Source organism: Plectropomus leopardus, chromosome 10, assembly GCF_008729295.1.
Source record: "Plectropomus leopardus isolate mb chromosome 10, YSFRI_Pleo_2.0, whole genome shotgun sequence".
NCBI classification, from domain to species: Eukaryota; Metazoa; Chordata; class Actinopteri; order Perciformes; family Serranidae; genus Plectropomus; species Plectropomus leopardus.
The window spans coordinates 18,027,712-18,054,831 of NC_056472.1; the positions used below are offsets into that span (position 1 = coordinate 18,027,712).

At 40.3% G+C, this 27,120-nt stretch overlaps 1 protein-coding gene across 1 annotated transcript; it reads right to left on the minus strand.

The window, feature by feature from the left end:
* Positions 1 to 93: 93 nt before the first annotated feature.
* LOC121949456 (calcium-binding mitochondrial carrier protein Aralar1-like) lies at positions 94 to 26,252 on the minus strand. Its single transcript, XM_042495148.1, has 18 exons — positions 26,000 to 26,252; positions 25,496 to 25,549; positions 23,303 to 23,445; positions 21,382 to 21,497; positions 20,187 to 20,326; positions 17,376 to 17,522; positions 15,891 to 16,029; positions 14,851 to 14,944; positions 12,680 to 12,764; positions 11,398 to 11,479; positions 9,949 to 10,107; positions 8,922 to 8,974; positions 8,622 to 8,702; positions 5,720 to 5,860; positions 4,077 to 4,215; positions 1,993 to 2,151; positions 1,764 to 1,854; positions 94 to 523 (listed from the first exon to the last, which is right to left on the minus strand). The coding sequence occupies exons 1-18, from the start codon at positions 26,009 to 26,011 to the stop codon at positions 316 to 318; spliced, it is 2,043 nt and encodes a 680-aa protein (XP_042351082.1). The 5' UTR covers positions 26,012 to 26,252; the 3' UTR covers positions 94 to 315.
* Between the last annotated feature and the right edge of the window lie 868 nt (positions 26,253 to 27,120).

Genomic DNA, 27,120 nt, shown 5'->3' on the forward strand with positions numbered 1-27,120 from the left:
CCGAGTCCCCTGTTCTTGATTTCAAAATAAACACTTTTGGAAACATCTGTACATCCTCGTGTCTCTGAAGTGTAACTGACACATGCACACCAAAGCTATTGCACGCCAGAAAAAAAAAACGCAGTTTACAATCCTTCATCATGCCATAATGTCCCTCTGTGCAGAAGTACAATATGTACAGTAACGTTGTGCAAGCTATGCAAAGAAAACGCATTAAAGCCATACTCATGCAGCATTCAAAGTAAGACAATCGCTCAAATGCATTTAGATTGAAACGTGGCTCAATAAAACTATTTTTGAGGAAACTGTGACGATTTATGAAGCCTGCGGCTCCGCTTTGGGCACAGCTGGTTTGATTGTCACCTCCGCAGAAGGTTTGAACTTGGGCAGGTGCAGACCAAACTTTCTCTCCACGCCGGCAAAGGTTGCAGCAGCCAGGTGGTAGCCGCCGACGTGGTCTGCAGTCACAGAGGGAAGGTCCTTGATCGCGGGTTTGGGAGTGGGCTCAGAGCCGGCAGGACGACTGAGGAGAGCGTGAGATTAGGGTAAGACGTATTTCTTGACCCTGACTAGAAGTTGAGCAAGTGGAGTTAAAGCTCCAGAGTGTAAGATTTAGGAGGATATTTTGGGAGACACTAAATACAAGAAGTATATTTTCTTTAGTGTATAATCATCTAAAAATACGAATCTGCATGTTTCAATACCTAACAGTGCACCATACTGTATCTACATCGGGAGTGGGTCCACAGAGATCGCCATGTTGCATTGCCATGTTTCTACAGTAGCCCAGGACGGAAAAAACAAACACTGGCTCTAGATAGGGACACTAGTGTTTTCATGTTGGTCACCATAGTCAGTAGCACTGCATGGGCAAGAGCATACAAAAGAACACTGGTTTGGTTTGTTTTTTTTGTTACGTGGGCCAGTGGTCCATCTGCGATATGCCAGAAAGCAACAGAAATACACTGATATGTAATGCCAAACTGCTTTGTTCGGTGTCTTTAGCACTCTGGTAAAAAACTCCTGAATGTCTGGATCTTAAGTTATCTGAGCAAAAAGGTGAGTACACATTAGTAGATGCTGGGCAAACGGCCTGTCTGTGATTAGCTGAATAGTGTCCAAGAAACACTTTGTAGCATGAAATTGCTTTATTAAGTGTTTCTACTGGTTAAAATCACCTAATTCAGCTCACAGAAAAAAAACTGAAAATCTGGCTCAGAAATACTGTGAGCACCAGGCCCCCAGAAAAGCTGCTCAGCCTTGCAGACAATTTTTCTTAATGGCCATTTGCGGTATTGCAGCAAAAAAATTCCCTGCAACCAAAAAGCATTTTCCTCATAGACCACCATTATAAAAGAGACATCTGTAAAACTGTTTACAGGACCCTGGAATAATAAACAAGGTCCTTGCGCAAATGCGTACGTGTGTCTATATACACGTAGGAAGTTATGTGTGTATGTGTATATGTATATGTGTGTATATAAATATATAGAGATTTTATTTTATGTTTCTGTAGAATATTATTTTCAGTAGTTCAGAAAAACTTTCCTTGAGCTAAAAAACAGTGTACACAATTTTTAGAAACAGGTTTAAATCAGCTGGTCTGTTTGTTCTGGAGAGAATGAGACGTCTGCAGATAATTCAGCTCCCAGTAAAAAACCCCTGAATAAATTCCAACTGGGAGAAATTTCAGATGGTTGCAATCTGCATTCCTCACTGCCAGATAACACTAATCTCACACACTGCTCCTTCAAAGTACTTACTGTCCTCCGAAGTCGACGTACAACCATCTCTGCAACAGTTCATAGGTCACCAGGGTCACACCAAACTGTGGTGAAGATCTGAAGACGCGAGCTAATGGAAGACAATTTGGAAATTACAACATGAGATTTAATATTCTTGCGGTGCCTTCCAGACAATTACAGCCACCGCAGCGAGCCTCATTTCCCAGCCATGAAGCCTCTCATAGGACTGTGGTGTGTGTGCATTTACCTCCTGCGCCCTTCCAAAACGCCCTGAAACCTTCCTCCCTCAGGATCTTCCTGAAGCAGTCAATGACTCCGCTGTATGTCGTCTGGCCTGCTCGGGCAGCCACCTGGAGCCTGGTCTTGATGACATCAGCAGGGGTCACCAGCGAAGCCGCCGGCACACCTTAGAAGACGTTTCACAACAGACATAATGAAGCACTTTTACTATGCACCGATGGGTGTCATCCCTGCTGCAGCATCATGCAGGGCCTGAAATGGGTCTAGCTGTATATTGTGATATGACAAAAGCACTGTATACATACATATATATTTATTTCTATGCGGGCAGAGTACTGAGAGTCAACAGCTGGAGAAAACACAAACATGGGAAAATGCATTTCTTGGAGCAGAAAATGCGACAAATTCCTCCATTAATTTATGACATCATCTTCATTCCACAGGCCAGATTCATAAACAATGTATGTGCACAAAAACCACGCGTACGCCTTTTTCCACACATAAACTGGTTTTTATAAAGGAGGAATGCACGCTGAGAATGTGCGCACATCACGCATTTTTCAGTCCAGGTGTACACACAGTTGTAGCTGAGATGGCTTCAGGTTATAAAAGAAGGAGATTAATCTAAGTTGAGAGATATTTTAAGTTCAACTTCACTTTAACTTCACTGATTTATTTATTGTTTTTCAGTTTACGCAGCGTTCTGTACAACGTCAAAGACACATTTGTAAAGTTAATCTGAAATTATGAGTGATAACAGCTCAGCATTATTTTTATTTACATTCATCTCCTTGTTAGTGATTGCTTGATTTTATACTGTGGAGTATTTTGTAAAGTCTCCACATCAGCGCTATGACTGAATCATAATTTCAATAATTATGATGATCGAGATTTCACTGTGTCAATGATTTGCAGAAAAGTGATGAATTAGAGGTAGGGATGCTACAAATATCCACAGCCGTGTGTGATCACAGTTACTCTGGCACAGTCGGAGAACCTCGCCGATGTGACGCAGTCAGTGAAATTGCATTCTCTTCACTGTTTTTCTCACTGACCTCACAGTTCTAATCAGTGTGGAGGGGCACACATGTTAACATGCAAGCGCATGTTTATGGTGTTTCTACGTCCATTTATGACAAACTGCGGGTGTGGAAATGAGGCTTGTGCCTGTGCGCCCACCTCCACAATGACTGAGAAACAGAGTTCCCACACATTTTCATTGACAAAATTTCCAAACTTTTCCAAGACTTTTCAAGGACCCACAAAAAATTTTAAAGACCATTCACAACACATATAACAGAACTGTATCGTATAGAATTTTTTTTGATCAGTGAGAACATGAAAAACATTTTATAACAAGATGTCTTTCAGATTTTAGTTATAATATATTATAATATATAATATACAATATATTTTAATGTTATTACATCATAGAAACTTATCACGTTATAACAATAAGCTTTTCTTGTTCAAACAAGATACTTTTTATCATCTTATTGTAGCATGAAACATTTCATTTTATTTTATTTCATTTTTCAAACGAGATAAGTGATTACATTCTAACATGATGGTTTGTATGTAGTAATCACATGAAAATATCCTGTTAAAGTGCTTTAAAAAAGCATCATTATACCAAGAAACTTTTCACATTATTACCTGATACTGATCAGTTTTTTTCTGGCGTGGCTTCTGTAAGTTATTGTTAGAAAATTAAACAGTAACCTTTTCCAATCTCTAAAATACTTATGTTTCTTTTACAATCAGTGGAAGGTTTTCCACAGAAGATTACTGTAAAAACTATTTTCATTCCACACAACAAAAGTCCATGACTTTTCCTGAAACTTTCAATGATTTTTTTCTAATTCCATGACTTTAACAGGCCTGGAAAGTTAGACTGTGAAATTCCATGACTTTTCCAGGTTTTCCATGACCATGGGATCCTTTGAGAATTATAAAACAGATTCAGGTGTACACACGGCTCTAAATCTGACGAAAAAAATGCACACGCATATTTCTGCCTCTGTGCATACACACAGTTTTTGTCGTGAATCTGCACAGAGTTTTATACATCTGGTCCCAGATGTTTGTTACCTGCAATCGCTCCAGCAGTGAGCAGCTGTAAGGCCCCAAGCTGTCCATCCTCATCTGCCAGCTTCTCCTTGGCATGGGCATAAACAGGAAAGTAGATGGCGGAGAAGGGGATGTCACGCAGGAAGCAAGCTTTGGCTCCCTAACAGAAAAAAACAGATCAATTTATACCTATATATATATATATGTGTGTGTGTGTGTGTGTGTGTGTATCATGAGCAGAGTCAGTGACAGGCAGAGGCTGAGGAGGTTTGTCTTGGGGATTAAGTGGTCTGAGAGCTGTCTTGTTCAACCTACGAGGGGCTTTAGTGTTGATGATGGAGCCAAAGAGCCCCCAGGCAGAGCTACAGCATGGGGCCTCCAGAGAGTGATCCATCTCTCTCTCTCACACACACACACACACACACACACACAGAGCACGGTGTGCTCGGTTCTTCTGCCAAGAGGAAGTCAGCGTTCCTTTTTTTTTTTTTTTTAAACAAGCCACACACTGTCTGCTCCTCATTAAAATATGGAGTATGAACACATGAGCAGAGCTGTAAGTAAACCCACAAGGATCTGGAGAAGGAGCAGTAGCAAAGCATAATCCCTCACTAATTTGCTTGTTGGTTGTCGGCCACAGCTCCTTTTTGCATGTTTAACGCTGTTTTGGAAAATTGCAAACAGTCAGCAAAAGTACTGTTTGATCTTCAAATTTGTGATCCTGATCTCCATTATGTCTGTGTACACACACAAATGTTTGTTCAAATACAGTAGTATTTCATCTGTGCATCATTACAGGAAGAAAACATCAAATCATGTTAATATGTGGAAAGTAAAGTACACTTACTCAAGTACCGTATTTTACTTAAGTACCTCCTTTTATGTTACTTTACTGTACTAATGTTGTACTTTTTACTCCACTATATTTACTGTATATGACAGCTACACTGTTGTTTGGCAGATTATGATTTTCCATGCAAAAAAATTGGGTATCTTAAATAAATGAAAGCATCATTAATGACTAAAGAACCCAATTATATAGTTTAGAGTAACTTCTTTAAAAGATATACTGAGCAGGATTTCATTTTTTTTTTTAATTTAAAAAACAATGTTTAGATTCTTACGTAAGTCATCCCTCTAAATCATCACTTATGAGCCACTAGAAATGTGTAGCAGGGTATTTTTCGTAAAAACACGCAGATTCTGCCTTCTGCTTGTATTTACTTATTTTTTTCTTATTTTGTTGAGTGCAGGACGCTTCTGGTTACAGCACGCAGATGGTTGGAAGTTAGGACTTTATAAAAAGGTAGCGAACAGGTGCCAGATCATAAAAAGCACATATCCAAGAGGAAGCTATAAAAACTGTGAGGATTTGCTGTTGTTTTTTTGTCCCGTGCGAAAGTGAATTAATTCTCTTTTGGGTAGCTGATCAGACAAAACAAAGCATCTGAAGACGTCATCTTTGGCTTTTTGATGTTTTTCACTTTTAATTAGTGTTAGATTATTGTCTGAAAACCACCAAATTTCTTCCACTGTTGCTTTAAACACAGAGATGAACAATAAATAAACTCCACAGTATTGTGTCTCAGCGCACCTTTCGCTGCCCTTGTATGACAGGTAACAGAGGTTGCAGATGTCATGGTGCTGTGGAGGTGCTGACCTACCTTGTAGAGGCCAAAGAAGCCCAGGTCTCTCACAACACTCAGGGCTTTGACCCTGGGGCCTGTAGTGATCTCTCCGGCCACCTGCAGACGGATCTTAACAATCTCCAGAGGATTGGTGAAGATCACCTGGGAGGCTCCGGCCTGCAGGACGCAACAGGACAAAGAAACAGCTGACGAGTGTTTCAAATGTGTTGATTGAGGTTACACATCTGAGGGGTGAACTTTGGGTGAAGATGTGATGATGTGTAAGCATTTAGAGATTTCAAATTATCTCAGTAAACTTCAGCACAAAAGACACTTTTTCCCCCAGATCTGGTTTCAGATAGTCAGAGAGTGGCCTTGACAGGAGGAGGAAAAAGCCGGCATTGATAGAGGACCAGCCGGGGTCAGAGCAGAGCAGGCGCAGGGTGAGGAGAAGCCCCGGCTCATGGTCGGGAGGCTCTGACCCTGGCACCGGCCCTCTGCCCCCTCGCCTCCCCTGAGGCACCTCCTGTGGCAGGGTGAGCGGCCCGGCCTGGCCTCGCCCCGCACACTTCCCCAATTCACCCCCATTCCCAGGGGAGAGCGCTGAATCACCCGGACAGCTCGGGGTTCAGGCAAGCAGTGCCCTAAAGGCACAGCAGCCTCTGACTCACGCACATTTATCACCCTCCCAAAATCTAATCAGGCCCCAGGATGGCTGCTGGTGACATTCAGGGCAGGGGGCTTATCTGTAAACATCCGAGCAAAGGTCTAAAAAAAGCTCTGGCACATTCAGTCATTTTCAAAGTGGAGGGGGAATATCCGCTGCTCTGAAGACTGATGCACTCGTCCCGTCTCTTTTATCTCCTCTCCTCTGATGGGAGCGATAATTCAACAAGCTGTCAAATTAACCAGACTTTTAGCTCTTATGAAACAACGTAAGGATGTCCAAATTCATATAAACTAATACAATCTACTGAGCATGCCGGTCATAGATGGGACGTATCCTGAGCTGTTAACTCTGTGTATTGGAAACATCCTCGTTGTCCTGAGCGTGGAGCTGCACGGTGACCACGCCTCAGGTATGGACCGCGTTGTCAAACTCAATCACACTGAGCTAAACCCAGCGTCATCCAGGACCCTCCAGGGCCTCTTCCTACAATTACACCCTGACAGGGGTCACGACCCCGCAGACCCCGCTCCTCTGTGAGCAACCTGCGGGCTCTGCTGCAAGGCCGGCCTGTTTCACTTCACCACAGCCAGTGAAGGAATTACATCTTTAATCTAGTGCTGCACTAAAAAGATGTTATTATGTTGCAATTTGAGCCAAAAATAGGTCCAATTCAGAGGATTCAGGGAGAAAGTTACATTTGTATATATGTAGCCAAAATGATGATTTGACATGAGAAGAAAAGTATTCTAATCTAAAACAAATGAACAAATGAGGGAACACTGATAGATTTTTTTTTTAATAAAAAGCATGCGGGGGAAAAAAATTAATTCAGCTTTTAAATAAATTACCAGAAAATCATATGGCCAAAACAAAAAATAAGTTAGTTCACTTTGAAGGTCCATCAACATACAAACAAAACTTTAAAGTTTTTTTCTGTATAGTGTACAGGGACACAATAACTCAATATGATGTACTTGAGTGTTTCCAATGCATGCAACATTAATACATATTTTGTACTTTTCACAGCACTATATTTATCCTTCAGTTTCAGTTGCATACAAAAGATAAGAAGACCTTATAAAATAAAAAGAATACTTTAAGGAGAGATTGTCAGGAGCAAAATGTTCCTTCTACCAAACTGTTCCTTTGTGCTAAATGTGGTGAACAAAGTAAGATATTTGGTTCGCATCATCAGGGATGATCTATGTGATGATAAGGAGGATCTGGAGAGCCAGTGTTGTAAACTTTATGCACAAGCCTGTATGCAGGCATGTGAGTTTCATATGTGTACAGATGATGGTAAAACAGCCTTTGTTAAAACCTACTGTACTCCAATATATACAGCATGCTGTCGGTGCAGTTATAGTAAAGCAAAAAAAATGTTTTTAGCATTTCGCTCAAGCTCCTACGATGGATAGGTGCAATTCATATGTCAGTGACTCGTACTGTTCCTACCCTCACTGTGTTGAGGAATTTTATGTACAAATGTGTTAATTAACTGATTTAAAACATGTAATTATAATGGCATTAACTGAGCCCACACACAGTGACACAAAGTACTCTTGTGTACTGCAATAATATCTCTGAGTTGATTTCCTAATATACTGTTTTTTTATATACAGATATGAACCTATGAGTTTGAAAAAAAGTCGAAACCCAGAAGTACATAAAACAGTAGAAACCTCTACCAACTACAAGAATAGAATGCTCCTTACACATTAATGCATCGGTAATCATAACTCAATAACGTAACATAATACTTTAACACTCACAGGGGGCATTTTTCTACATTATGAGAATTTTTTCTTTTGATTCTTAAAGCACATGTTGATTATAATACTATAGTATTAACATAAGTGACATTCTCAATGCAGAGCATTTACTTAATTGCCTATTTTTTTATATTGCAGTAATGCTACATTTACTTCAAAAAGGATCTCAATACTTCACCCACCGCTTTAAATAGCTCTGTAGCCCTGCATCCAACACGCAGTATCAAAAATGCTGTCATGTAGTTAAATGTCTCACACTTTCTAATGAACTGAATATTTGTTTATCTTATAACTGAAGAAGTAAGTTGGTTGTAAATAAAAGTTATAAAAATGTAGGAGTTCAATTAGAAGTTGCTTTTAAATTAACAGCAAAAGACTGAAAATAGTCGCCACATTATTTACTTTAAATCATGTATCTTCTGCACATCTTTTAGATGTTTCTTTACTTGGTTGATCTACAGACTGAATTCAAAAAGATCACTAAAGTAATGCTTACACATCCACCAGCGAGAATCTCTGCAGGCAGAGCGATGGTATCATCCTGTGTGGTGAACTTGTCTCTGACAAAATCATTCACCTAAAAAAAAAAAGAGGGAAGAAGACATCAAGAAAAAAAAAGCAGATGAGACACAATCCCAATCTTGATAGCAGGGCATTAATGTTAACTTGTGGTTGCAGTCACATCTTGATTGCGACGAGTGCGTTTCTTTCTGTGCTCTTTGCATGTTTTTCATTCACAGTGAATCATTCGGAGCAACTTTTTGAACACTCTGAGCTACACAGTGGAATGACTTGCCGTGAGTTTGATAGCTTTCTCCGGGGCAACGCCGATGAGCTGCGGGAGGAGACCTGCAAAATATTATTCATAGATACCATTAGAATACCTGACAGAGAGAGAGAGAGAGAGAGAGACAGAGCCTGGCTCCAAATGAATGCACATTTTTTATCTTTGCTGAATGAATACATCTACTGACAGCTAGAACAATGTAAGCTGCAGGGTTCTTGTGTGCGTAAAACAAACCCATAAATATTTACAGATGTGGCTGATACATCTGATGCACCACAACACAAAGGTCCCATTGAAAGTGAACAAAAGTCCAAAAATATGACACTGCTGGTGCGCATGGGATCAGCATTGTTGAGGCCTGATCCCACTGTTGGTGGGGAACAGAGAGAGCTGTGTGGTCACGGACAAGATCGGGGGGAGGGGGGGGAGGGATGGGGTGGGTGCTACGGTGGCGATAACCGCCATACTGTTTCACCGTCTGTCCTTCATCAAGCCAGATAAACTTCTGAAGGAGCTGCTGAGTGACTGCTGCTGGTATGCAGCCAGAAAACAGCCGAGCGTGTCTGTCTCGGAGTCAATCACCCTCTTATCATGTGCAAGAGAGGAGGAAGGAAGGCAGATCAGAGCAACAAAGAGCTGCAGCCGTGGAGGTAGCAGTAGATGGCAGTCTTGACTTCCTTCATATGAGCAGCCGGAGGCTAGAAGTGTTGTATATCACAAGCCTTCAGCACCATTATCACACAGCCGGGCAGAGGCAGATCAGACACCGCTACTACACGAATCCTGCTGGTCATTTTCCTCGGGGAGCTCTCCCAGGTATTGAGATAATGAAAACGCGACCCCTGGGTGTTGCTTTATTCACTGCTGAACAGGGAGGGCAAAGGTTTCTGGTATCAATTAGCAAACCATGCTGCTGATATTAGCACACTGACAAATCCTAATGCTTTCCCATCAGACAGTTTGCTTTGCACGAGAGCCACATGTGGGCCTGCACACAAACTTCCCTCTACGTACCATTAAATCTCCTAAGGATTACCTCTGTAGAATCCGAAGAAGCCCTCGTAGCGGAGCACTTTCTTCGCACAGTCAAAGCTGTTCTTGTACATCAGCTCTCCTACGAAGGAGCCCGTGGAGCGCTGGTTTTGCATGCGCGTCTTCACTAGGTCGATGGGGTACACAGCCGTGGCACCGGTCGCTAAAAAACACACACATTTGACAATGGTTGAAGTATTAGTTCCTGCTTTTCTAGAAACTAAGTCTCAGCAGCCTTTTTTAAGCATCTCAACAATGTGTTTCAAATTATACCAGATTTATTAGCCTGTATGGTTTTATTGGACACATACTTACAACTGTGAGAATCAGGGCTGCAGCTAATAAGTCTTTTCACTATCGATTAATTGTTTTGTCTATTAAATAACCAAAAATGTTACTAACTCCCATTACATAGGTGTTGATTTCAGGGGGATCAATATTTACAACATATACATTTGTCCCACTCTAATAAAAACATGACTTCTATTTTGACAAAATGTAAGTATTGAATTGCGATTCAATGCAAAATTGAATGCAGAAAAGGCACAAATTGGCACATAGAAATTCACCAAAATGCAAGTATTTGATACTACATTTTTATGGCAGATGACCCGCAAGTGTTCTCTTGGTTCATATAGGTCATCTTGTCATCCAAATCCATATGTTAGAATCTTACACAATAGCATGCAATAATTATTTTGCACATATGTTTGGGGGAGAGGTTGTTAAGTGATCACTGAGAAAAAAAGGAGTGTGTTTGTGCATAAACTATAACCACCAACTGTTGTTAAGCACAGAGTAGGAGGTCATGTGACTACGGGGAAACTGTGGCGGCAACACTGTAGCAAGTTGACTAAACTCCTGCTCTCAGCTTTACATGCCTTGTCTTGTCTGACATCAAAGGCCTCTGTGATGACTCTTCTCTCAAACATGCAAACAGCTCAGTCAGCACAGAGTGAGAAACAGCTCGTTATCAACAGCCTCATGATTTATATCTCTTTTTGACCCTGCCTGAATTGGTCACTGATGAATGAGGACTGATGAGTCTTTGCCTGTTTGGGGAGAGCGCCCACGCGCACACACACACACACACACACACACACACACACACACACACACACACACACACACACACACACACACACACTCAGAGGGTCAGTTCCTATCTGAGGGGGCAGTTATGTCAGACGTTCCTTGTATCAGTTCCTTCCAGCGTAATTAGACAGAGATTCCAGAGAGTGCGGTTCCGGAAGATTTGTGTCATTCCAAAGCTCCGACTCCAACGACAGCCTGGAGCCACCGGTGGCACGGCAGCACAATGCCGGAGCCTCACATCACAACCCGTCTCCCATGCAGCACAATGGCTGGCCCTGGGGCCTCAGCGCGCCAGTCTGGCCGGCTAAGGTTACCCCTCGAGCGGGCCGGGGGCTCCCGCCGCAGACATGTCACTCACCTCCAGCGATTGCACCCAGAGTAAACCTGTAGGCAGACTCTGCAGCCTGGAGCCAGATGGGCCGAGACGTTTCACGAGCGTGCTGTATAGGAGAAAAAGACACCAGTGGTCAAATGAATCTGGAGAAAGACGGGAGCGGGGGATCAGAACACTAACCATGAATCGGTCGGCTATTAAACTATAGTGAACCAGATACATTGTGGAAAGGAAAATGCTATGGAGTACTCAACAATAGAGGAAGGACATGTCATGTAACGTCTAACTCATCATCAGCCGGGATTAAATGTCAGAGACAGACCAGCTCTGATATTAATGACTGTGTGAACCTGGAGTTTCCACACATGCTACATGTGGGAGGCTTCAAGCTAAAGGTCTTCTTTTATTTTTACAACAAAGTATAATTTCTCTCTTATCTACTTGATCTCTGGATTGGTGTTTGATGTTGAAAGTGGAGCACCTTTTGTTTTCACTGTGGTGCAAGGGAACAGATTAGCCCCAACAGCTTTTTCCATGTACAGATAAGTATCTACATGAATATTACACAGTCTGAGTGAGGCTCTGTTAAAGCATGTGCAGGTTGAGGTGGTGAGTAACTTGTCCCAGACCAGATGAGAAGGGAGCACAGCAGATCAGACTTTTCCTCTCCCCAGATGCTTCCAGTGAGGGTTGCATGCTAACAAGATCGAGGTCTTGATCAAAGGGTTTAAACAATTAGCCTACTTCCACTAAAGGGCAGGTCTGAGAATTGCAGCATCCCCCCTGAAGGAATCAAATTCCGGACCTCTGAGTGCGAGTCCCAGGAGCGTGAGTGGACTGAGAGCTCTGACCACAAACCTGATATAGAGCCGAGTCATCCGGTGGAGGCAGGAACTATTTTGTTCTCCCACATCCACCTTGACTCCCGCCATTAGCAGACTTTGCTAAAGGCTCCTAAAACTCCTCGAGCCCCACACTGATAAAAGCCTCTTATTAGCGTCTCAGATGTGTGATTGCAGCTCATGTGTATGTGCGGCTATACTGAATAAAAGGTGGGCAGCCTTTCAGGGAGAGGTGCAACGCAACAATCCATTCCTCTTCTATATCTATAATTGGTGTACTTTTATCTGGGAGTTAAAGTAATGCACTTCACAAGGGAAGAAAAACATGGGCACTCTGCTAATTCAGCGCCTGAACATTCTCCCTTTTTAGCTCCTTTCTGAGAAGGAAGCAGAGGGAGAAGAGGAGAAGGCTTTGATAAAAGGCAGGAGGATGTCAGGTGTATTAGAGGAATCAATCAGGCTACCTGTCTCTGGGCCTCTGCTAGGTGGTATGGCATGGCACCTTCCTCCAACGGAGCTATCCTCTCGATGTCTGCATGGTTCAGCCGCCTTCACAAACAACAGCAGGGGGAGGAAGGGAGGGAGGGAGTTAGGCCAGGAAAAAGCCCTGCATCTCCTGCGAGCAGCAGCCAGTGATGTAAGATTTTCCACAGAACTTTTTACTAGCATATAACTCCAAGTTACTGCAACTTTAATTTAGGCTTATATAAACAACAGACAAACAAAGCTGGAAGCGTGCCCGTAGCCCAACGAGTTAAAGAAAGTGTTTTGTTACTAAATGTTTGAGACACAAATATTCCCCACTGGCCTGACGCATCATAAAGTCTGTTTCCATGTTTTATGTTTGTCTTGTAAATCAGCCAGTGGAGCCACTGTTGTTAAACGGAATGAGCAATAACTTTATCTTTACAGCCAATAAACAGACCTGCAACGTATTTGTTCCATTCATGGTGGAATAAAAAAACATAACACGTTTTTTTGTAAATGTTTTGAATACTCTTAGTGGATTCAAGGTACTGCAGCCGAACCTACCACTATGACTGCATGAACAAAAGTGGAAAAGTTCATTTAATTTTGGAGGATTCACGTTAATTTATACCAACTTTGTATGGTTTCATTTTTGGCCATGTTTGGCACCTTTCAAAATTATTCTCTGCAGGACTTTTTTTGAAAAGACAGTGTATGGACTCATACAAAAGTAATCCCTCTCAATCATCACTTAAGACCCACTAGAAGCGCGTGGCGTATTTATCTATAGAGACTCTGCCCTCTCCAAGTAGAGATTAAGATGTTTTAAGAAAGGTATAACAACCAGATGCCAGACCAAAAGCACTACACATTTAAGAGGAAGCAACAAAAAGAGCAAACACAGTGCAGAAAAATGTTAATATAGAGTTGGAACATCAAGTAGACAAAGCTGGGATTGGCAATCACTTTTGCTGGCGATACAGTTTACAAACAGTGGACGACAATTTTGGCTTGGTATACCTCGACTCTCCTTTCCCCACATGCTTATTATCCTTTTTATTAGCTATAAGTGTGATTTATTGCACGTTTATTAAGGTGCCGGGAGCACAAAATACATAAAAAATGACATATACATGCAGAAATTTACAAATCTTTAGCGTTAATTATTCCAACTATTATTTTAAAACAATTCCACGTTAAAAAAAATCTCTATTGATACACACAAGTACAGCGGAAAATATAATTATATTACTGCCTATTTTCATGTAAAGTGATTTTATTCAGAATTGTTTTGGTGCTTTTAGTCCATGTATTCCTCATATAAATATGAATAACTCACAGTTTTTTAAAAAAATCTTTCAAATTTCTTATGGTCTACAGACCAGAGGTACTGTATGAAAGCCCCACATCAGCAAGTTTAACTAATGTTCGCAATTTCTTTCTACATGATATATAAATAAAGTTACTGTATGATAAACTAGAATTACCACCTTGCTGTTGTTTTCCTCTACCAAACAGGCAAGACACAGTTTACACCTGTTCAGACTCATTTTTAGCCATGACAGTCAACTTCACAAATAAATGTTGCTACAAATAAGTTTGAAACTGCAAAACATGAAAGCTTGACACACATCTTCCCCCCCGGCAGCACAGAAGCACTATCAGCACCCAAGATTAGTGTCAACAATTCAGTTTCTGACCAAATGTCTCCCCTTAAGTTATGACATTGGATAATGGTCAGAAAAGCATTTTATGCAGGACATTATGATTTCACAGAGAAGTTGACTTTTGACCTTTTCGATACAAAATGTCATCACTTCATAATTTTTCTGCTATTAGATTTTTGTGTTAAATTTTGTTGTAATTAACGAATGAATTCTTGAGTTGTGTTTTATGAGTTCACGATGACCTTGACCTTTGACCACCAATTCTAATCAGTTCATTATTGAGTCCAAGTGGACATCTGTGCCAAATATTAAGAAATTCCCACAAAGCCTTATTGAGATATCGCGTACTCAAGAATGGGATGGATAGACAATATAAAACATAATGCCTCCAGCAAAGGGTGACATAGGTGCATGGGCATAAAAATAATTTTCATCGTATTCACAGATCAACAGACCGGCTCCAGAGGGTTCATTAAAACAAGAGTGATGCAGAATCTTACCCGGAGTGAGAGTGGAGACCAACGAGCTGGTACAGGATGTCTATCTCCATTGGAGTGATTTGACCAAACTTATTTGCCGCATGAACAAACTCCTCTACGATGGAATAAAGAGAAAAAGAAATTAACTGACGCAAACAGGACTTCAGTCCATGGAAGCCTCAATTAACATTAGAGTCAAACAGGAAGCTGAGTGGTTAGCCACGTCAGGTATTCTATACAGCGGGCTGGTGTTAAATAGTATTTGCAAACACTGCTCCTTCTCTGTTTTAGTGTTATTGAGGGTGCTTGCTGCAAAACAGGATATTGAAAGAAAATACAGAGAAATATTTAAGACCATTAATTCTACAGTATATGTGTATGGAGTTCACTAACTGAGCGTGAGTTCTCTCAGCAGCAGCCTGTGTCACTCTTTTAAATGTGCTTTATTACGGTTGCCTGCTGAGAAGGTCCAATACCATCAGGTGGTTTTTGTCAATGGAAACCTAACGGGAGTTGTTGAAGGAGGAAGAAGATTTAGTTAGTTATTCACTTCCCCTACAAAGACCCTCCTGTCAGGTCCAAGGATTGCAACCTTAGGTTACAAGTTTGCCTCTCTGACCTTAAGTACTGCAATGATATTCTTCTCTGCAGCTGACTGATGCCATACGAGTGTTTGCTTTATACTCAGTCTGATGTGTTTGGTAATACAGATAACATGTTTGCAAATACTATTTGCCCAAAATCTTGTCAAGAAGGAGGGAAACCAAGGGGAGAAAGCAGAGGAACAGTCTATGGTTTGCATCTCAATGGGAAACACAATTAGGAGCAGATGTGACTGACAGTACCACTATCAGTTACACAGGTCTAGATGGAGGAGGTGATCTGATTACCAGGTTAAAAATATTCATTTACCTTTGTAATTTAGTGCTACAGTAAATGTTCCCTGTGTGTTCTCTCACACCACTCTGTCAAGAAAGTTAAGACATCATCGCACAGCTACATTTCACATCACATATGAAACATGACTCATTTCAGTGATGCAGGGAGTGCCTCGGGTGTACCTTTGGTAACAAGTGTGTCTTTGTAAGTGCCGGCAAGCGTGCTGTAAATCTTTCGGACCAGCTCCATGTTGTTGAGGAGGGCGTTGAAGGCATTGAAGTAGGAGAAGCTCACCATGTGGGAGGTGCTGCCTCCTGCGGCCTGTAGAAAGATCCAGAGTCTGTCAGATGCTTCTGTATGGGAAGGCTTCAGCTAGTTCTCATTATATTCTCTTAAAGGTATACTCACACTCCCAAATAATCATTTGTATGTCAATTAGTCAACCCTTTTTACATTTAATTCATGACAAAAACCTTGATTTTCTCACATGCCTTCACACAATAGAGAAAATTCTTGATGAATTAGAGTTTTGAGGGGAACGACTTTAACAACAGCAAAACTGTATAAAAAAAAAAATCAATTTTCAACCTCTCACAGAAGACAAATGCATTTTCACTAAATCCATAATATTAAAAAATCTTTGCATAAACAGTCTCACGCACAGATGGGTAGTGAGACTGCAAAGTTTATGTCTAAGTGTTTCAAATGGCACTGTTTCAGCAAAAAATGCATCTGTTTAACTTTGATTATACTGCAAAAGTTGTGTGAGAGTTTAGTAAGTTTTCTAGTCAAATTCAATTTAACACAGGGTGAGTAACTGACTTAAAAATGATCATTTGGCTGAAGTATTCATTTAAATCCTGCTTTTTCTGTTAAATGACTGCAGTACTTTTAAATATAAATTATTAACATAGACGTCCAAACTAACTGTAGACTCACTGGATGTTAATCTTTTACATTCTTATAAATATTTTAATATACTTTTTTGCCATTTAGGGGCAGCGAGTTGTGAACACAACATTGCTAGATCTTAACTTTTTAAGCTGATATGGAGAACTTGTAAGCAAACAGTTACTTATTTAGATGCACTGAAGTTATTGATTATCTTTTTAATTCATCTGGAGTTTTTTTTTTCAGGACACCTGATGAATATAAGTCCATCTTTCACTCTATCTTAACTCTCTTTTGGTCTCCACCAGCTCTTGCAGGGAATATCTGTCTCTTCAGCTACTAAATGCTCCACCGTGTTCACCAGCTGCCTGATGCTGAGGAGGTAGTGTGCATTGGATTTAAGAGACTTTTACCCAATAACGGCTGCCTGTTGTAGTCAGAAATAACCTTATGAAAGCATTAAGACTGAACTAAAACAACAATAAGAGGGCCAGACAGCTTAACAATGAGCTGTTGATGAGAAGTTCTGTATAATAAAAACATACTGATTATAGCCCCTTTAAAGGTTGATTGTTGAATCTCATTCACAGGCGGTCAAATACAGATGCTTTGGGTTGGTGGTTGGACAGAACCAATCAATATTTCACGACCTAGGAATGAGTCTGCATCGATATTTTATGACCTGAGAATGAGACTCAACAATCAACTATCTTTCTCCAGAGTTATGGCATTTTTAAATGTTCAACAACTGGTGGAGAAGTTTCTCTCAAACTCACTGAAACCAGATTCTCCTCTACAAATGGAGTCAGCATGTGGTGCCTGATGGTGGCCATGATATCGCTGAAGTCCAAGGCAGTGATGGTGCCAGTTTTGTTCTTGTCTTTTTGTGCAAATGCCTGGCGGGCATGCTCCAACTGCAGCTCCTGCAGCAACACACACATACAAAGAGAGGAGGTCAAGCTGTTAGCTGACAAAAGAGGCAAAGAATGTGTTCCTGTGATGAGGAGCATCGCATTACAAGGGAACAGAGAAACAGAACTTTAGAGGATGAATGTGTAATAATGTCAATGTTGTACAGATGTGAAAGTCATCAGATGTGACAGTGTCAGACACCGGCTTTTGTAATCACCACCGTCTCTCCGGAGACTAATGGAAACCATGTCCCGAGAAGTCCGATCCCAGAGCTGAGCCGAGCTGCGGGTGAGGCAGCCGGCAGGTGTGTACGCAGAAGATGATTCGATATGACAACTGTGCAATCAGATGGGGATGCAGGGGGAGGCTGACCTCGGGTCAATGTCTGCTGTCAAAGCTCATCGCATACAACCAGAGGATCACAGAGCAACGTCACTGCCATATTCAGCTGTTACTCTTTTTTTACACTCTGGTTCTGATAACCTAATCAGTGCATTGTTGCTGAAGATTAATTCTCACAATGTTTGCTGATTATATTGTTTAAAACTCATTATCGCCTCACAAACTTTATACTTCTCAAGCCTATAAATGCTCTACCTTGAATGAACTTACTCGAGTTTCAAGTCAAGCCAAATACTGCGACAACCACAAGGTGGCAGATCCAAGACTGTTTAAAAAACAAACAAATCCAGACACAGATCTGCACTTTTGAAGTTATAGTCAGTTATAAGAAATTAAATGTGCTTGGACATGTCAGAATAACACGACAGCAATAATGATTGATCTAAATGAAATCCTGCACATGCAAGAGTCTTTGGTGTAGCGGTGGGAAGCCCTAGTCAAGTCTGATAAACCACAAAGTGCTCTGAGGGATCCCACACTGCAGCACAGCCTGTCTAACTCTGGGACCACCCAGCATCTGCCTAAGACCACAGCCCCTGACTCCAAACCAGGTGCCTCCCTGACCGTGCTGCTGCTTCTGCTGATTTAATAGCACAGAGGTCTCAGTGAGATGCAGGTAACAACCAATAAAGCTAAACAACAACGTTAATTGTCTTAATGGAGAACTGCGCTACCGCAAACCACCAGAGCAGCTGAAGAGACAAAGCACTAAAGATGCAGCTCCGCACCACAACTCCATTATCTTAAGAGATCATGCATCGCATGGAGTTCACATCATTTCCATTTGTCCCTCAGCAGGAGGAAAATACCTCGCCACAGGATGAAGGTGATCATTATGAATGGTTTTATTGACGTTCACTTTCTAAGGCGTTAGAAAAAGAACTGAGAAATACAATCTGTGTGTTTTGTAGCAGATCATGCTGCCTTTACATACAGACTGTTTAGCTGTAGCTTTTTTTTTAGCTGCTTAGGGTCGGTGAATTTACACTGTACTTAAACTGTGCAATTTTTAAACACAGGAATACAAATTTGTTTTTATTTGAATGAAACACAAGATTTTTTCCATAGCATTAAATGGCAGTAAGGAGCCACTTTGTTGTTTGCAATAAAACAAGCAACAGGAGGAGGAAGACGTCACGTCTGAGGAAGTGCTACAGCCAGTGGGGACATTATTGGCTGCAACAGAAAAGTCTCTTTTGCTTAAAAAGGTCCCTGACTGAGTGAAATGACCCTGAAATATCTGAGCAGGTGTCATGATAACAGCTGGTTGAATTTTCCAAATGCTGAGGAAAGGTTTGTTAATGCTTCCTTTATTATCGTACTGTAAAGCCCTCTGAGGCAAACCATGTTTTGTGATAATGGGCTCTATAAATAAAATTGACTTGACTTGACTTGACTTAAAAAAGGAAAGGATGTAATGCTGTTCCCCAATTCCTTGCCACAGCAACATTTAAAGCAGCGCACAACAGAGAACCAGGAATTAGTCCTAAATCCTGGAAATGAATCAGCATTTTAGCACCTTTAATTCCTTTGTCTCAAAGTCAGTGGGTTTTTTTGAATGTATTTTTGGTAAGACGCCTGAAATAAATTCTGTGGTTAACACAAACTTAAGACGCTTTCACGTTTTGTTAAAAACAAAAACAAAAAAAAATTCAGTAAATGCCCCACTGGCAAACGTTGAAGCTTTTGTGTGTCTTAAAAAAGATGGTTGCAAACAATTGGCTGAATGAGCATACATGATGTCATCAGCCCCAACTGACCATAGTGCGGTTCACATATCACATTTTTTAAATCCTGGTGATTACATTTAGGTTTCAAATATCCTGAAAGTGGCGTTCATCTGAGATGATCTCGCTGAACAAAGTGTGTAGTATAGTATTAAAATGTTTGTTTATCACAAAGCTTATTTTCTGCAATGATCCAAAATCCAATAGAAAAATCATCAGTCTCTTAAACAAGGGACCAATGCAGCATTAGCTTCTGGGTTGACCTACAGAAAAAAGTCATCCCTGGGGCATTTTATTTAACCACTCTTTGAGGAATCAGCTTTTTTGTCACACACAGTGCCTTGCAAAAGTGTTAACCCCCCTACAGCTTAAACTGGTCCTATGGACAGATACTCCAATCACCGCTGTGGAGCTTTCCAGCTCCTCCAGGGTTATCTATGTCTAAAGCGAATAAACATATTAGGCTACCTGTCTGCGACACTTGGCACAAGTCTGTCAAGCAGTTCCAAAATAAAACAGGGGAATACATGAATAAAGTATATGTACCTGCAGAAACTGGGTGAACTCTGTGTAGCTGAGGTTCTTGTTTCTCTCATGGCCAAAGTGTAGCCTGATGAATTCACAGTCCCAGTTGAAGGGAATGTGGTGATGAACTGTGGTCTGGCTGAAGATGTCACGTACATTCTCTGGAAGAGTGAGACATGACGAGTGAGACATAACAAGAGACGGTGGGGAAAACATGCAAGATGCAATTGTGACATCCATCTCGCTGCATCCTCATCCCATTTGTAAAGAACCTCGTTAAAGTTGAGGAAAGAGTCCATTTGGACTGCAGAGCTGAATAGGCTGTTTGACAGTCCCACTCCTTTTACATTTCGAGGGTTTTGAGTCCATCCAGGAAATTTTCTGTGTAAGCACTGCCCTCAATTTCAGCCGTCTTTATGGAGGCCCATTGCAGCGACGGAGCACAGCAACAGCTTCTTTGTATAACTCCATATCTCTTGGTTTATGACATGCTGGATTCATTTCTCTGCTTGTCAGATGGAGCTGGTTATAATGTGATGTTCGACAGAGCTCGCTGCGGTCGAGCCCTGAGATTAGACTTACTGCTGGCATATGTATTACATAAAAAAGACACGGCTGCTGATACATTTATTGGCCACACATGCTTTAGTAAGAATAGCATTAGCAGCCCACGATGTTCAATGTCACAGAAAAACTAGTGTTGTCACGATGCTGAAATTTCTACCTTTGATACAATACCTTGAAAAATATGGATATTTGATACCTTAGATACCACGGGGAAAAATTTACAGTTTTAAAAAGAAATTATGAAAAGACAAATATATCAAGGCTATAACATGACAGCACCCACTTTTCTTCTCTTTTTTAGGAGCAGAGAACAGCAGAATGACTGTAGTAAACATTAACAATCGAAAAAATGCTGCTGGTATTGTTGTAGTGATACTGGAGACAGTAAGTATCGATACTACTTCAAATCTTTAGAATCGATCAATAAATTGGTATTTTTGAAAACACGAACTAAAAAGTATCTTTAACTTTTGTTTTCTATTGGTTTTCAATAGGATTTTAATTGAAACTGCAAAAAAAAAACCACTTCAAATACTTTTCATAACCTACATGAAGTAAACTACAGTGTATGTACCCAACATGATGCTCAGTACTCTGCAATTGAGCATGAAGTACAGTCCCACATCAACATGCACCTCCATGTACATACCAAATGAGATGTTCCCAGTGCCAGTCTTGTCAAACAACTGAAAGGCAACTACAAACAGGGCATCCGGGGCGCAAAGAACTGATTCAAAGGCCAGAAACTCCTGGAAAGAGATCAGTCTGTTGGGACAAGAAAGAAAGTCTATCTGAACAAAGTATCTTTGAATCTTTTTTTAAATAAATGAACACATATAAAAACTAATGACAGGATAGGAGGGCAAACGCATAATGTGATCCTACACCTATTTTTCAGCTACACTTCAAAATTAATTCTTGACCTTGGCATTTGACAAAACAATTTCACCACCAACACAGTCAATTTAGCAGCTATTCTGAAGCTTTCAACCACATCACATGATCTTCATCCTCATCACAGAAACTGTAGATGTTCATATTTCCATCTTTAAGCTGGGGCTGGGTAATAAAGAGAAATCAAATATCACCATATTTTTGACCAAATAACCTAAATATTGATATTATGACAATATTGCAGGTTTGACTATTGGTGCTTTCACAAAGTATTTACACAATAAGATTTTTGATAAACAATCATCACTAATGTGGTTAAAGGTTAGTAGTAGAACAACTAGAACAGACTGCTAGGTTAAGAAAATTACATAATGTAACTGTAATGCAGCTTTTAATTCACTTTAATTAAACACTTATGATATTATGATATCCAAAATATTAGATATCTTGTCTCATATCAAAGTAGCAATATAATATTGATATATTGCCCAGCCCTACTTTAAGACCTAATGTGCTCAGATATAAAAGGAGCACATCTGTATGTTATTTTTTTTTCTTACATGCTTACTTGCTGCTTTGCTCCCTAATCAAAGGTGGATATATGTGCAGCCAGAATCCGGTACTTTATAGTTGGCTTATCTTATCACTAGATTTTAAATCGATCCACTGTAGGTGTAAAACTGTCTGATAAGATACTTATTTACTCTGAAAACATCATCATCACTGATGTCAACATCATTGAGATAAATCATTAACAGCCTCTTTAGAAAATACTACACTTGACAGTGGGACACTGCTTCAGTGAATCTGAAGAATATTTAATGAACAGAGCACAACAGGCGGTGCACTGTGAAGATTATACACAGATCATGAAAATTGGGTGTCAAAGAGGCTTTAAAGGTTAACTGCTGCTTGATCACGTGGCATCCAGGTGGTAAAAAAGGAATGTGATTTGCTTTGTGATAAATACCCATAAAAGCTACATTTATCTGGTTCAACATTAATGAAAGTTAAGGAAGCAAATTAAATTTTACTTTTTGAGAAAAACAGGTGGTGCAATAAATGTACAGGAATTTGTGACACATAGTTTAGGAATCCAAAGAACATGTGATGACTTAATGTCAGTACATGAAACACAACATCATCCTCTCATAACAGCTAACAAGACATTGCTTCCTTTAGTTAAGACTGACACGCTTGTCATCTTGTGTAATAAAGCCCATTCATGTTCTGTAGTATTGTGCTGACAGCATGTAATCTTCAAATTCCAGTTTCACTTGGTTCTTATATTGCTCTCAGGACAACAAACTATGACATGTATTATTTACTTTTTTACAGACTGAAGTAGCAGCAGCTGCCTCCAACGACAGACCTGTTGCAACTGATGGAGAAATGTCAAGATAATGGAAGACTCATGTTGTTTATCATACAAGATGAAAAAAAATCTCACTGTACAAATGTACAAAGACACACCAAGAGGCTATTTTGGACAAAACTATTTATTACAGCTCACACTGGAAATTTAAGCGTGGAAAATCTTCACCCCTAAAATTTAAAAGTGAGGTCTACAAAACATTTGTTGAGGAAAAAAACAGATGTAGCATGTATTGACATACCTCTGCATTAACAGAGGACTTCCACTGAGCTGCTTTGCTTTCATCACTGTTGGTACTCACCCATCTTTAGTCGTGTCAGCCACTCCAGCTATCAGCTCCACAGTTTTGGGATTATACTGAGGCTGTGCATGTAGACCCAGGTAACTCTGTACAAAGTCCCTGGGGGTCATGTAATGCTCTCCATCCTCCACCACGCTGGCATACTGCAGGGGAGACACAGACAGAGCTGTAAACAATGTGGACAGAGAATAGAAATACTTTATTAATCCCGTGAGGGAAACTGCTTTGTTCCAGCAGCAAATAAGACAGCAGCAACTGGATGAAATATTAATTAAAAAGGACAAAATAATGCAAATATATATATATACATATATAGAAGGAAGGCACTTAACATAGAATAAAATAAAATAGAATAGAACAAACTAATATAACAATAATAATAATAATAATAAGATATGTACATGTCTCATAGGATACGAGAATTACAATCAAGAAACGCAGGTAAACTCTGAATTGTGGGCACAGAAAGAAATGATGTAAGTACTGAATGCAAAACATCCAAGTGATTTACCCAGGGTTTCATGTTCAAGTTTCATGACTCTTTAAGGACCAATAATAATAATAATAATAATAATAGTAGTTGTTGTTTTTGATATTATCATTACTTCTACTATTATTAGTAGTAGTAGTATTACCATTACTGTACCAAAAACGATAACTGTAACACTTTAATTACACACAAAAAAAATTGACTGAGTGAAATGACCCTGAAATAAAAGACTTTTTCCAAAACGTTCAATGATTTTTACTGATTCCATTACTTTTCCAGGCCTGGAAGACATGATTGTAAAATGAGCAGGTCACGGTTTCTGGAAAGAGACATTGCTGTTGAGGTTTTCAATGTAATTTTTTTAGCACTTTGAGTACCAAAAGCCAAGTGCCATCTAGTTCCATTATATTATAGACAAGTTAGACATCTCTATGGCCGATATTTCCAACACTCAACAACTCACACCAAAACAAGCTAGACTGATAAATAGCACTACAGTAAAGATGAATAATATGTATTTTTGATTTAGGGATGAGCGGTCCCTTTAATGTGAGCGTAATATGAACATAAATCAGTCCTGTTCATTGACTTGAGATGATCTGAAAAAAACACAGACTGTACCTGCTGTCTTAAAGGGATACCTCAGTATAAACGGTATGGATTACATTCTGACAGTAAACAAATCATGCATACGTCATCATTACACCCAAAGCAAACTGTAATTGACAAACTCACAGTGGCAATCACTTAATCAATAACCATCGACTTGTGAGCTTTGTGTTGTTACTGTGGTTCACTCAACTGAAGCAAAAACATGCACAGCAAACACAGCTCTGTGCTCAACCCGAGGTCTCAGTCGCGCTTTAAGACGTAAGGTCATTTATAGAGCCTGGGTTTGGGTTTCAAGTTGGAACAGAGATAGCTCTGGGAACACAAGCACCACATGAACTGGCAACAGAAAGGCCACGCTCATGGGTGTGAGCCAAGCTCAGATAGAGAGAGCATGAGATAAACAGAGAACGAGTGTGGGAGGAGACCTTCACGCCAAGTGTTTTCAGGGCTACAATTCAATGCACTCTGCTGAATTAATGTTTTAAGTGAAAATATTAATTCCAAGCAATTTATTACCACATTACTCCATCACATGATTGTGTATCCATTTACCCTCACAGTAGGCCTCAAGTAGTTCTTAATCAAATTATACAGGCAGTCTGATCGAGCTTCCAGTAATTAACTCTTCCACCTGAATATGCATTACAAATTAAGCAGCCCTCTTATAGTGGAGTCAAGAGATATGGAGGGACCATAAGGCGACTTGTACATCAAACCTAGTCTTTACTTCCAGGAACAAGTTTATACTCCAAACAAGACGTGTGTCTAAACAAGACTACACACAAATGGCAGGGGTTTGTTTCTTTTAAGGGTAGCGGACAGAGTGAAATAAGAAATCCAACAACAAGTTTAAGATCAAAACACACAGGAAGTCAAAGCAAGGGAGGGGGATTCTCTGTTGAAGCAGGTCCAAAATTAGTCGAAGCATGTGTGTGACCTTTACTGAACTATGTATCCCAATGGACACCACACAGAAACTACTCACTGGCTCCAGCACTTTTACAGACTTGTAACACACATTTTTTTGGATGCAATTTTGTGGTTGCAGTGGTGGTTAAAGCTCCAAATGTTTTTGTTTGTGTGAGTCTTACCTTCAGAAAAATAGTCTTCAACTCATTGGGGTTGGCTCTTTTTGTTGCTTGCACCTATAACACACAAGTTGGAATATGCTATAAAAAAAATCCAGACTCAGATCATCACAGTGGTGCCACACTATGCCATATGTTCAATCTGTAAATAAAACTGAAGTTCAGGCTGCTACTGTTTAGCTTTGATTTTTAGGATCGATCACAGACGACTGTAACAACAGCTGCATCACTCTGCATGTAAAAAAAAAAAACGCAAATAAAACCGCTTCAGACTAAGTCTCTCTCATACACAGATGCAACAGAGGAAATAAATTACAGTTGTCTCTGCGAGGCCGGCAGAGATGCGCCTATGCAAAGATGCAGAAATAAACGAGTGGGGGACTCCGCTGCATTTAAGACAAGAGCTTTAAACCCACGCGTCCGCACAGACATGCTGTCCTCCGCATCCGACGGTCGCTTTACTGCCTTTTAAAATTAATATCTGATAAGAAATATTGACGGAGTCACCTTGACCGCCATGCTGGGTGTGACGTCAGCTGCAGTGGACTGGCGCAGGCGCTGGGCACGAGGATGGCAGCGGGCATGACAGGAGGACCGCCGAGGTCTGAGACACCAAATATATATTTAGCCAAGTATTGTCCTTTTCTATCTGCGGCGGGGCGGTTTTACGGCCGAGGAGCCGCCGAGAGAGAGGCAGACTCCGGACAGAGAGGCGGTGGTCAGCAGATGTGTGACAGCGTTTCCTGTCTGCACGGGTCACGCGAGGACACTGCTTACTGTGCCTGCAGACAATAAACAGGACCGCAAACTATTCAGAGCACAGGATGCATTCGCTAAAGGTGTGAAGAGTGATGTGGCTAATGGCAAAAAAAAACTTTAAGAAAACTACGAATATTTTACTTTATAAAACGAGCTGTGTATGCCGATAATACATTCATCTCATAAGGGACTGTTCGTTATTTGTGGAGGGTTAGGAGTGGGGTGAAAAATATGGGCGTAAAATAATATCACGATATTTCAGGGTGTTTTTGCAATAAAGATATTTTTGACAATATGACCGCAGCAAAATTGCAACAAGTGTTTTAGTAGTATATGTCAACATAAATAATAATAATAATAACAATAATGCCCTAATTGAGTACAGGAAGAGGTCCATAGGATACTACATAAAAACAGACAACAGTATGTGTTCGATAAATATACAAACAATACAATCAGTACAAAAAATATATATACAACACTACATTATGCAAGTTCATATATAAAGTAAATATATATGATCAAATATTATGTAAAAAATTAACAAAATTATCTCTCTGTTCTTAAGTTAAAGTAAACAACAACAGCAACCCATGGGAATTGAGATTCTGTATAAAATAGATACACTACATAATATACATAATACATGTTTTTTGTATAATTCATGGGTGACTTTAATTTGGCAACAACCACTCACTCCCTATGGTAGGTCTCATTTTAAGTGGCGGGGCCCACCATTCCCTACAGGAATCATATTGCCTTCATAAGCGCAGGGGATTTAAAGGAGACAATGCAGCGTAATCCAGGGTCTCTAGTTTATATTTATGTCACTGATATCAGTGTCACTGTTTTCTGTTCCCTATCCTAAC